This window comes from Amphibalanus amphitrite, unplaced genomic scaffold (assembly GCF_019059575.1).
Source record: "Amphibalanus amphitrite isolate SeventyFive unplaced genomic scaffold, NRLGWU_Aamphi_draft 000631F_arrow, whole genome shotgun sequence".
NCBI lineage: Eukaryota > Metazoa > Arthropoda > Thecostraca > Balanomorpha > Balanidae > Amphibalanus > Amphibalanus amphitrite.
The window spans coordinates 225,366-238,702 of NW_024882125.1; the positions used below are offsets into that span (position 1 = coordinate 225,366).

General features: G+C 55.1%; 1 protein-coding gene across 1 annotated transcript; it reads right to left on the reverse strand.

The window, feature by feature from the left end:
* Window positions 1–155: 155 nt before the first annotated feature.
* Window positions 156–12,413, reverse strand: LOC122363629. The gene is made up of 11 exons (XM_043333130.1): window positions 12,247–12,413; window positions 11,164–12,130; window positions 10,631–10,923; window positions 10,410–10,507; window positions 9,997–10,103; window positions 9,673–9,850; window positions 9,110–9,298; window positions 8,545–8,708; window positions 8,186–8,333; window positions 2,653–2,763; window positions 156–1,972 (listed from the first exon to the last, which is right to left on the reverse strand). Exons 1-11 carry the CDS (start codon window positions 12,392–12,394, stop codon window positions 1,631–1,633), a joined length of 2,745 nt encoding a protein of 914 aa, XP_043189065.1. The 5' UTR covers window positions 12,395–12,413; the 3' UTR covers window positions 156–1,630.
* Window positions 12,414–13,337: the final 924 nt, after the last annotated feature.

Here is a 13,337-nt window from a genome sequence, read left to right on the forward strand (position 1 = left end):
GACACCAATGTCATGTGTCTTACGCTATGTCCAGCGCCATCACTGGCTAAAAATCGGTAGGGCCCGAGACTGTCAAGACACCGGGCCTGCACAAAATGATACCCATGAACAAGGCCGCGAGTTTGTGATATTCTGTTTATAAGTCAAAATCACGGTTTTCAGACTGAACATATATTTGCTCTCAACTGACTAGGTAGCTCTGTATGCATGCAATCGTTCAAGCAATGCGTACGGAGACGCGGCCTCCTTTTAACCGTGTCGTAACATGGGTTCCTGAATGACTGATGTCCGAACGTAGTATCCCGTGAGTAGCACTGCCGGCGCACTATCTGCCCGCTCCGTCCCTCCCCACCCCGCCAATCAGCGCGCCCCACGGAGGCACGTCCTCGCACTCGCACACACGGAGCGGCTCGAGACCGCCTAGCACTAGCGCGACCACAATACTTATGGAACACTGAAGCATACATCGACTTGCACAGTGTACACACGGCCAATTGACTCAGCACTCAGTACCAGAATCATTCTAAACATGGTTTTGTTATACGAAATGATAATTAAAAGATAGATAACTAATATGATAATTAATACCTATTCACATGCATTTGCTGAAGAGCGAGTTGAATAAGACTTGGCCTTCGCTCCTGGAAACATTTTGGTCCGTCTTTGAACTGATTCAAATTGTAACAGTACGGTGTAATAAACGCGTCGTTAAATAGTTTTACGCACACTGGGAAAACAAGGCACATGAAAAGCTTGCGAGTGCGCCACCATTAAAGATATGACGCGGTGGGCGCGGGTTCCAGGCGAAAGGAATCGTACCGGGTAAAACTGAACGCGGCAGTGCTCAACATTGCCATTTCACCCACGATTCTGATACGAATGTGACCAATGGAAATCACAGAACACATCGGCGCATTTACAAAACGCCAGCACACAAGATAAACAAACTGATGGCAAATGTAAATTATCACATGTCGTTCGACTAGGAAATACATATCCACACTGTAAAGCACAGACCAGCCGCCAAAGCCTCGATGACTCGATGTAAATATGCTCCGCCAGCACCTTTCCCACATAGCTCCAGATACATGCCCCGGCGGCCCAAAGCTGCGCCCCCCGACTGAGCACGAGCTCCGCAACCACCTGCGTACGGCCCGTACTGACCACACGTCTACTCGGCGATGGCTGATCGAACAGAATATGCCCGTGGCGTGCTCGGCGACCGTAAGCTGCTGGGTGCTGGCAGTTGCGCGCCTGTCCAGTCAGGCGCTGGTACTGTAGAACCCTACCCACTGTCCAGTGTACCACATCGGTGCAGCGGCTGTCCACTGTTCAGTGTGCCACACCGGTACTGCAGGCTGTGCAGACTGTCCAGTGTACCACACCGGCACTGTGTATAGTGTCCACGGTCCAGTCACACGCCGGTCGAGAGCAGTCACGGCCGTGGCACCCTCGGACCGGCCGGTTTCTACTTCGATAGCGCAGTCTCCCGGAGCGGTCCATACCCGGTGTATCGTCGGTCAGTTCACTGGTGTTTGTAGATGGCGCGGCCCGTTCACTCGTGTTTGTAGATGGTGAGACTCTCGGCCGGTTCACTGATGTTTGTAGCTGTTGAGACTCTCGGGTCAGATCACTCGTGTTTGTAGATGGTGAAGCTCTCGGACCGGTTCATGCCCGTTGTTTCTGCAGACGCGCTCACCGGCTCGGCCACCACGCTCTGCGTCATGGCCTCGCCGGCGGCGCCGCGCACGTTCTGGCGCCGCGCGCCGTTCCCGCCAGCGGCCGACGGCTCCGCGGCGCCGTCCAGACCCAGCAGGTGTTTGCGGCGCAGGTACGGCGAGCGCGACTCGGCCGAGCTGCCAGAGCCGGGCCGCGAGGTGGCGCGCGCGCGCGGCGCCGCCGGCTCCTCCGAGTCACTGGAGAGGCGCCCCGACCGGCCGCGGCCCGCGGCGGAGTGGTCGGCGCCGGCAGCCTGTCGGCACGGACGGCACTCCGGTCAGAGAGGCTTACTGCTCACAGACCCCAGTCAGAGGGGCTCACTGGTAACCGACGTCGGAAACTGCCGACAGGACAACGAACAACCTATCTGCAACGGCACCAACAAATACAACAAACTACAAATCCTACAGAACGCCCGTTTTTGATACTAGCCTAGCGTGCAGGATTTAGTACTCACCGGAGGTTCTCATAACACGTGCTGGGTGGGTCGGCTTTACTGTGCCGATTCTGGCTGGGGTTTAGTCTGTGCCGAAGAGACTGGCTCTCTCTAAAACGAGGAGGCATAAAACATAAACGAAATACGAAGGACACTACTAAAGCGTAAAGCCAACAAACAGCGCATGCGCTCTCGTGACAAAACAAAAAGAATGATTGAAGCAACTTTGCAAGACAAGGCTACGAGCAAAGACAACGGCAAACAAAGACAAAACTACCACGAGGACAGAGAAAGACCAACATGTAATCATGTTAGCTGAGACTTTCGACATACGTGAGGCTGCCCTTCCGATCTGAGCAGCGAGTGCTGCAAAAGTCGGTCGGCTGGCCAGACAGACACAAAGCGTTCGCCTGTCACTGACCTGTGACCCGACTGACCCCGACTGACCCCGGCTGAGGTCTGTTCTGTTCCCGGTCTGGTCTCGAAGCCACACTGACCTGGTGGGAGCGGACGGTGCGCCGCTGCATGTGCAGGCTGGCGTAGTTTTGTCCGCCGGACGCGCGGCGGCAGCACACCTGTTTGATGCGCTGCAGAACAGACAGGAACGCCTACGGACCCGGCAGAGACACCGTCAGAGGGGACGGCAGGAGCACTGTCAGAAGGGGACGACGGAAGGCAGCCAGATGGCAAAGGCGGCACTGCTCTACATAGAACACAATACACATCGCTCAATCCATATACAAAGCTAACACATCACATATAGCTTATGCACGACACACAGCTGGTTCAGTGAATCCAGCACAAGGCATCACGATAAAACAAATAAGCTTGAGTTATAGAATTGACAATCGGAACGAAAATAGTACCGTAGTTTCGTGCAGCTTTGGCCACCAAGGGCAACTTTGGCCCACTCCTCAAAAACTAATTTATTACATGGCTCCTGTGTTAATTTGGCATGAGATATTTTTTACTATTGCCCGGCATCAGGTTACTGACCTTTCAGTGTCAGGTTACTGACCTTTCTGAAGGTGAGAAGCGGTTGCCATGTCAACGGTCAATAGTAAGTTGCTCGCGCAGTGGTGTTTGAACAAAAATTCAAATGTCGTAATTTTATCGTCGTTTTCTCAGACTGTTCAGCAGGGGGCTGTCATCCCGAGCTTTCCTATGTGCCGGGCGCCCGACTCTTTAACATTAGCCGTGACGTCACGGGGGCGTACACTTCTCAGCTGGCCTTCGCCGCAAGTTTGGTCTTGCATTTGATTTTGAGGGTCACGGTTGTAAACAAGTTCTTTTCCGGAAACGTTCCGGAAACGCTAGAAACGTTGTCATGATTTTATTTTCCGGAAATTGCTTCATTACTAATTCGCGCCTACAATCACTTTAACCCTCGCCGGCACAGGGTTAAAGCCCCTAAGGTTTTTCGCGAATGAGTCAATGACTCGCGTAAAATGCGGCCGATCACGACGAAACTTTCAGTACCTATCCTCGCATTGATCAATTTGACACCTACCCTGAAAATTTCATGACCCTGACCCAAATGACCTTTGACCTGTGACCTCTTTTCCGAGAGCATGTTTGGCCGGAATCACGATTCGGCGTATGTCGGCTCGCATTAGCCGCGCGTTTGCAAGCTTTTCGTGGTTTCAATCGTCCAAACATGTGATTTGATGCTGCTCCCATGCATTAGGGTGGGTGTCAAGGTCACCTGAAGGTCAGGTCAGGTCATTGACCTTTGGTGACCTCGGTTCACTTTTTCGAGTTTTACATGTTTCTAGGCTAGTTTTTGGAGCTGAATTCGAATTTAGCAACCATTTGAACATTTACGAAGTAGTTTTGGTGCCTTCGTAACATGTTACGAAGCTGTCAGAGACGGATGACAGGTACTACGAATACCCGTCACGACCCCTACCGGTTGACCTCTGACCTGACCCGACCTGGTCTGAACGCTTAACGACATCATCTGTGATCAAAACTAACACGATATTCGTGATCAGCACCCCGGAAAACCCCTTAGCAGCCACACTTTACGACTTTCTAACAGGTCCCGATATTCCCGATTTTTGGGTCATTGACCTGACCTGGAAGGTCAACCGATGACCTAGGACCTTAAAATTGGATATCATTGGCTTCCTCTCGTGACTTGCAACACGCTCGTTTTTTCCGCGAAGCTCTAGCTCCATCAGGGGCCAAATGCGAGGGGGGTGGGGGGTCGTACCCCCCCCCCCCTTGTGCCGTCGAATGACTCAAAATGGCCTGTGCCGGCGAGGGTTAAACATAGGTTCCTTAACGATTTCCTAATTGTACACTGTTGCATTGTCTGCATGGTGAGGAGAACGCTAAGCGGTCAGAAGGGCGATGTGTTGTGAGGAGGGCGCCGACAGGTCAGGAGGGCGCTGTACGATGAACGCTGACTGGTCAGGAGGGCGATGCATGGTGATGAGGGCGCTATGCGTTGCAAAGGGCGCCGGCTGGTCAGGAGGGCGCTGAACGCGAAGATGTCGCCGACAGGCGAGGAGGGCGCTAACAGGTGAGGAGAGCACTGCACGCCGCACGGTTATGAGGGCTGCGACAGATCTGGAGGACGCTGTCCGTGAAGAGGGTGCCGACAAGTCAGCAAGGCGCTGTATGGTGTGGAGAGCGCCGACAGGTCAGGAGGGCGCCGTGTGGTGAGGAGGATGCCATACAATGAGAAGGGCATTATACGAGTGAAGAGGGCGCTGACAGGCCAGGAGGATACTGTATAAAGAGGAGGCCGCGGACAGGTGAGGAAGGCGATGTACGGTCATGAGGGCGCCGACAGATCAGGAGGGCCCTCTACGGTGAAAAGGGCACCGACTTGTCAGGAGGGCGCTGAACGTAGAGGGCTCGGTCTGGAGGGCTTTGTAATTTGTATGGTTAGGAGGCCGCTATACAGTGAGGAGAATGGCGATAGGTCAGGAGGACACTGTACGGTGAGGAGGGCGCTATAATACGATAAGGAGGGCGCTGCCAGGTCAGGAGGGTGCTGACATAGTGGAGGACGAGACAGATCCGGAGGATGCTGTGTGATAATGCCCATGAGGGCGCCAACTGGTCTGCCCGGAGGGCTCCGAATGTGAAGAGGGCGCCGACAGGCCAGGAGAGCGCTGAAGGCCGAGAAGGTCAAGGGCGCCGACAGAGCAGAAGAGCGCCGAACAGACAGAAGGGCGCTAAAGGTGAGCCCTCGGCCTACGGGTCCCGATTCATGTGGGAATAACACCACAGGGCACCGCATCTTTTCGAGATAAATGACCGTTCCGAAGCGTGTCGCATTTTCCTGAGCATAACCTGGCGTTAACATAATATTAAGCGCCTGCAGGCCCCCTCCTGCCTGCGGCTGACAGCTTTCTGACGAGCCACCTGGCGATCGCCAACTCAACCCTAATTACGGCGTTGTCCACTAGGTGGCGGGGTCATACGATCCAAGTCAGGACAAGGAATTCTCATAATTATTTTGTTATCACATTTTCCCCTTTTTTAAAGTCATTTAAAAGCGCTATTGCAGAAGTAATTTTTCGATTGGCAGCGATTGCAGCCGCCACATCAGGGTCCGGATCGAGCCGGGGAGCGTATGCCCCGGTGACGTCACCGTAGTGTTGCAGATTTGTAACATTAGCGAGCCCGGACGATCTTACCTAACTTATACGGCCTTGCTGTTCAGTTTGATTTCGTGATTGGCTAGTCAAGTCATCTAGAACTGGGCCGTCATTTGAACATGTCCGTTCAAATGCCCCGATTTAATTTGTTGGAGCCGCATGAATTGGATGAGCTATTTTCATCGCGCAGTGCTCAGGGCACTAAAAAGGTGATTAAATCAGCAGAAGACGTCTTCATTGAGTTCTTGCAAGTAAAAGGCATATCTGTTGAAAGCTGCATGCACAGCAACGATGTCCTGGACAACGCTGTGAAGGAGTTCTTCATTACTGTAAAACGCAAGGACGGCGAACGCTACAAATCGAAGAGTCTCCACACTCTCAAGTACGGCGTGAAACAGAAAACAGAAACAGAAAACAGAAAACAACTAAGTGTGTGCCGTAGACATGTGACGTGGCTATGATTGTATATCTAATACATTCAATTGTACCATGATATTTGTGTTTGGATATTTTTTATTACGGGATGAATGAGTAGGTACTAAGTAAAGATTCCGAGAGTTGGCCATGTAATAAAACGAATACTGCATGGGGGAGCGGGCAATAGCAAAAATATTGCCCTCTGTAACGTCACTGTCGCCCTCGGGTGAAGACCTCCACAAGTGCTATTGCCCTCGGCTTCGCCTCGGGCAATAGCACTTGTTTCGGTCTTCACCCTCGGGCGACAGTGACGTCACATCGGGCAATATTTTTTGCTATTGCCCGCTCCCCCATGCAGTATTCGTATATTGTTTTGCTGTAACGTTTTACACAAGTGGGGTAAGACGGTCAGCGTAGGCTTCCCTGGCCGTTTTACCCCAGCTTCCCCTAAGTGTAAAAATTTACAGCAAAATAAATTAGTTTTCCAGGCGTGGGCCAAAGTTGCCCTTGGTGGTCAAAGTTGCACGAAACTACGGTAATTCGAGAGAAATAAAAAAGTAGAATTGAGCACACCACGACACTAATGCATTAAATTGAACTGAAACACATCCACGACAGGGACTAAACAGACACGCGGCAGCTTCATAATTCGTCTCAGCCTAGCTTGCTAGGCAATCAGCATGCTATATCCATGCACCCTGTGCCGCGAGCACTAAACATTGGCTTACCTAACGAGCACTAAGCCTTGACTTACCTGAGCGACACGAGCTGCAAACACTGACTCACCTGAGAACCACGCTCACCTAACACTGACTCATGTGAGAGACACGAGCGCCAAACACTGACTCACCTGAGAAACGCTAGGATCAATAACACTGACTCACCTGAGAAACGCTAGGATCAATAACACTGGCTCACCTGAGCGCCGTCTTCTCTGGAGAACTCCAAGCATGCTAAGCAAGGCAAAGCTCAAACTAAAACAAAACAAAAACACAAATCACTTGGCTTGAAGCCAAAAAAGGATCAAACCAAAAGTAAGCACACGAGCATCAAAACGCGTTTAGTAGCGAAAAAACGCATAACGTGCTGCTCATACGCGGCAAACAGCGAAAGCGAGCTGATAAATAGGCCATCGCGCAGGCGCGCCCCAAGTCCCTGAGATAAATGGTGAGGTGGAGGGTCGAAAGGCACACCGAGCACGGACATCGATGAGTGCCCTCTTATACCTACGTGCAGCACCATGGGAGTGGGCGATTATCCGATAATTTGGATTAGCTAGATTATTTCAGTGCGTGACCTTAGCACAAGGACATTACAGGGACCCGCCGCGCTGCAGGAATAAGAAATTATTAGAAAAATTGACGGTCATTGGCATCAAATGGAGGCCAAAGCCCAAATGAACCATACTCACCCCAGTGCAGTGCATCGAAACCCTTCACACATAGCAGCTCATCCAAAGCAGACTTGAAACTACATTGGAAACCAGAGTATTCCACGTTATGTGCTCTGTTGAACAACGTATCGTATAGATATTAGGCTGGCATGCCGTTAGCGGACGACTTCCTCCCGGCAACATTAGTCACATTCTGGCAGCGTTACAGCGTGACCTCCCATCTACGACGCTCGCTGCTGACACTATCCTATTACCATGCCAAATTTTGGAACCATTCGTCATTTTGCATCAAAATTGTCCAGAAAAATGTCAAAATCACGTTATAAAAAAATACAATTACACATACAAACTGAAAACCACACACAAATATTAAAAAAAGGAATGTAATATATAACATGCAATAGGTGGGGCGCAGCGCTTTGACCTTTTTCCCGACCGTGGTTGGTGGCTGACGGTCTGACCTTGTACACAGCTGTGTTTGGGGTAGGGTATGTTCTAACCTTATCCCAGCCGTGGTTGGGGATGCTCTGACCTTATCCCAGCCGTGGTTGGGGACTGACGGTCTGACCTAGTACCAGCTGCGGTTGGGGTAGGGTACGTTCTAACCTTATCCCAGCCGTGGTTGGGGATGCTCTGCAGCTGCGATATCATCTCGAGGCTGGTGTGGGCGTCAGCGCTGTTCTGCACGTCGGCCGCCGCCAGCAGGTACTGCTCCAGCTCCCTGCAGCAGGTGGTCTCGGCCAGCGACATGAACCTGAGGGCGGCGCACGCACCGGTCACAGGGCAACCGTGGGCCACCAGACACGTACTGGTACACAGAGCAGAGTAATGCAGAACCCTAGCAAGGACAAGGACAAAGAACACCCGTGACGTAACCTATCACTGTATCACTGTATACCATACAAATTCACAACAACAGAACAGCGGATACTGGTAAATCCAGCCCACGGACACAGCTCTCTCACTTGTCGGAGACGAGGATGGCGCCCAGGTTCCTGCTGAGGAAGACGACCGAGTTGCTGAGCAGCGTCTCGACCATCTGCCGGACCTGTTGTGACCAGCGCTCGGCGGGCAGCTGGGCCGAGAGCCGGCGGCAGTCGAGCAGCACGTCCAGCACCGTCTCCTGGCTCTGCGCACACCGGACAGCGGTCAGCCGTCAGCTCGATTATCGTTTGGGACATATCGACTGGAAGTCTGTGCAGCACCGGCAGGAAATGACGTCCCGCTGAAAGGTCTCGGTATTGATAAACGGAAAGGGATCGCCACCCAGACCCAGATCAGGGGAAGGTGGTCCGGTCTAGTCAGATGACGACCCAAGATTCAGGAAAAAGAGTGATTGTCCGACCAACAACGGTGGCCCGCCTCCTATCAATGGAGGAAACCGTAACTCGGTGCCAGGTCCGGTCCGGGGAGGGTGCTGCCACCGGTCAGGGACAGTTCACTGTCCGACACACCAGAGTGGCTAATACCCAGGTCAGGTCAGGTCAGGGTCAGCTGCTACCATCCGGAGACGACTCGCTGTCCACTCACCAGTGTGGCCGCCTCCTGGAAGCACCAGGCGCGGTACTCGTCGGTGATCTCGCTGAAGCTCGGGTCGGCCCAGACGGCCACCCGGTTCTGGGTGACCCAGGCCAGGCAGCGCGCCGCCAGGTCGTCCAGGTCGCAGTCGGCGGCCGTACAGAGCGTCTCCAGCACGCCCGGGATGCACTCGCTGCACGGCTGCACGGGACATGTGCGTGGCGGTCACGGATGGCAGTCAGAACTCAGATGTTACAGAACGGTCACACAGCTGTTACAGGACGGTTATATAGCGGCCAGAGAGCCGTCACAGAGCGGCCAAAAGGCAGTCAGACCTCAGTGGTCACAGACCGGTAACAGGTTATACACTGGGATCACCGACTGGGAGATCGGGAGTACCGATATAATAGAATACAGAAATGGTACTGATGAAAGTAGGTATATGCTAACGACATGGAGTAAAAAAAAATGCAGACAGATGAGCGACACACAGAATGGCGAGCATCCCTTGCGGCAGTCGGTCGCGTCGACCGTGCCTGTATCCGCATGGATCTGCACGATCCCCTGGTGCGTACCTTGTGGAACATGTGACAAAGCCGGACGCGCATGGCGAACTCAGCCATCCGGATGAGCGCCTTGTGGTTCAGCATGACGGCCAGCGTGATGAGGTCGCTGAGGTCGACGTCCTCCGGCACGTACATGGCGCCCGAGTACAGGTGGAACAGCACGAACTCCACCGTCTCCAGCTTGTGGCTGTCGGAGCAGCGCAGGCGGCGTCAGTGACGGAACAGAGACGGTGTCAGCTGTGACACCGCATGTCAGTGTAAAGTTATGCGTCACACAGGAATGGCACCCACACAGACACATCACACCCTGCGGCAGTGTCGCCGGCCACTGACCCGTCGATATGGATGACGTTGTGGTGCGGCTTGTCGAGCAGGTCTCGGAAGTACTGGGAGCGGGCGGCCAGCACACAGCGGTGCGCCGACACCTCCTGATTGTCCACCTGCGGGGCGGGAACGGCAGATACGGAGTTAGAGCTCCTGATCAGCCGACACAAACAAGCACACACGCATGCACGCGCACTCGAACTTATTCGCGCGCCCACACAATTCGTGTGAGGAAGCAGAAGCAGAAGAAGTAGAAACGACCAGCACCGTTAGCTGTAAGTCAGCGTCAGCCGCCAAGGACTTTGTGATGGCACTATGCACCAGGTCTCAGATGACCTACAGTGTGACAGCATTGTCCCCCCCCCGCGGTTCTCAGCTGACCTCTATACAGCATTGCACCACCCCCGGCCCTCACCGCTGACCTGTATGGTAACGTCGGCGTGCAGCCCATCAGAGAGCATCTGCAGCAGGTCGGCTGTCAGCTGGTCGATGCCCTGCTTGTTGCGCGTCTCAGGGGACTCTGGGGAGGGGAGACCAGTGGACAACATCAGTCACAGCCGACCGCTGGATCATTTATTTTCGTCAGCATCTGCGCGTTCCCAGCTAACCCCTGAAAAATGTCAGCTGCCCTCCCAGTACTCACGGCGCCTGAAGGATTTGCCGGAGGACACGTCTGACGCGTCGTCTGAGACGGGCGGCGACTCGGGTGGGTTGGACGGAGGCTCCCGCGGGCCGGGCGGAGGCCGCTGGTGCGCCGGCGCCGGTCGAGTGGTCCCCTTCCGACGGGTCAGCGTGCCGCCGCTCTCCGCCGAACTGGAGGCGGCCGGTCGCGGCGGCGGAGGCCGCGACACCGCGTTCCTCCCCGAGTGTGAGCGCAGGAACGAGCGCTGTACGGGCACCGCCGGCTCGGGAGCCCCTGTGGCCGGCCGCCGCCCGCTGGGCTCGGTTCGTGACGTCGCGCGGCGGCCGGTCGGCGCGGCGCGGGACCCGCCGGACGGCTCGGTGGAGCGGCGGCGCGCCGGCGCCGAGGCGGCCGGCCGGTGCGGCGGGCCGACGCTCTCCAGGCTGTCCCGCTCCCGGCCGGAGCCGGAGTCCGGGCGGCGGCCGGCGCTGGTACCGGCGGCGGCGCGCGGCCGGCCCTGCTGGCGGCGCGGCTGGACGGGACGCGCGGCGCGCCGGGCCGCCTCCGGCGTGGCGCCCAGACTGGCGTGGCCGTCGGGCCGGGCCGGCCGGTCGGCGCCCACCAGCGGACTGGGAGCCGCCGGCCGGCCGCGCTCCTGCTCCGTCCGCGCCTGGCAGTCAAGGCTGAGGTTGCGGCGCCGCTTCTCCTGGCGCACCACGCGGGTGGTAAGCTCGGGCGGCGGCCGGCGCGGCCGCTCCGTCTCGCCCACCGTGTAAAACAGACTGCGGCCCGAGGCCTCCGTCTGCTCAGAGTCCTCATCGCCGTCCGCTTCGGCGGCCAGGCGCCGCTCCGCCGCCGTGGCGCCGTGGAATGAGAGGCTCATGGAGTCGCCGGCCGGGGGGCGTGGGGGCTGCGGCGCCGCCGCCGCGCCGGTCTCGTTCATGTCGATGTAGAGGTAGACAGAGTCGGATCCGTGGCGGGGTCGGCGCGGCACTGGCGGCTCGGCGGCCGTCGGCAGCTCGTTCAAGTCCACGAAGAAGACGTGCTGCGAGTCGGGCGGCCGGCGCGGCGGCAGCGGTGTCGGCGTCACCGGCTCGTGGTGGCCGGCTACGATCGGCACCTCGTCCAGCGGGACGGGCGGCCGGCGGCCCGGCGAGCCGGTCACACTGTCGGTGCAATCCTCCCCGGCCACCAGGTCGGGCCGCGCCGAGTCGGCCCACAGCCGGCCGGCCGGCACCTCGCCCAGGTCGTGGTCGGCGGTGCGCTCCGGACTGCTGCAGCCAGAGCCGTTGAACAGCAGGCTGCCTTTGCGCTTCTCCTCGATCTGCATCCGGGCCACCTCGGCGGGCGGGGGCGGCGGTCCGGCCACCGGCGGCGGTGAGGTGGCCGGCGGCAGCACGTCAGGCCGCGCCCGGGTCGGCCCACGGTCCAGGTCAGCCCCCACCGGCTCACAGTCCCCGTCGCCCATCAGCTCTGCGGCGTTGATGAAGCATTTAGCACGTGGACTTGAGTTTGTGTGACCTGGAAAACATGCACATTTTATCAGTGGGAAATTTACACACTTAATACTTCATTGTTGCAAACTTGCATATAAGCACTGAATATTAAGCGAAAGGATGTCTGAAAGACAGACTCACCAGGTTGTGCTTGGATTGAGCAGATGACATCCTCTCTCTCCCCTAGACTGTCACTGTCAAGACTGTCCTGGTCTGGATCTCTTTCCAATGCAGCATTCTGCACTTCCTTGGAGGTCCTCCTAACCTCCCCATCTGGTGGGGTGCTCATTTTTGCCACCAGCACACAGTTACCTGGAACAGCCACATTCAATTGCTAACACATTCATGAGTTAGAGCTAAATGCTTATGTGATGGTTTGCATACAATCACTTCAGATAGCCATCTGCGTAATACCTAATAAACAGCATGCCAGTGTCGGGTGAAAACTGATACAATAACTTCATATTTCATCATGTTTGATGTCAACATAATTACTATACTCTACATGCAGCACACCTACCAAACAGATTTCAGCTTCCTTTTTCCATCTCAATCTTTGTGTGAAACACCTATAGAAACCTACCAATTTTTACTAAGGTAGGTAATATTGATGTTTGCAACTCTCATCATGTACTATGTAGTAAACCATGCATCAAAGCCAATATACTGCATATGCCGCATTACACTCCATGTATATTAATATTAACCCCAGGTCAATTGTGGTCAGTGGATTATTGTCAATGCTCAATTTGATGGTTAGATTGACCGAGGGCAGAAGGGCTTCGCCACCATTTAGGACAAGGGGAGGTCCAACTAAAAAATGCACACCAATACCTATAGCTGCCATAAAGAGACAAAATAGCTGGGGAGTTGAGTCCAGTGACCCCCACCCGCTACCTTACCTTATGGCAGGGTCCACACCTCAATGGTGCGACTAAGCTCTAACTGCGGCCAGTTCAGTTGTCACGTTTGTTGTGGATTTGGTATGTTGTCAATACCTCAGCATTCATTCCAGCAATCATGCAGTCACACTCACATTACCATATTTGCAGTAAATTGGGATAAACAGTTGTGCGCAAGGCCCTATATACCAGGTAGGGTCGTCCGGCGATTCTACCTTTTCGTGACGTCAGCTCGTGACGTCATTTGGAGTCAAGTCTCGAAGCCCCGTTCAATCCCCATGTAAATGAGCGATTTTCGAAGCACTGTAGAATGAAGTCTGCACAAGATAT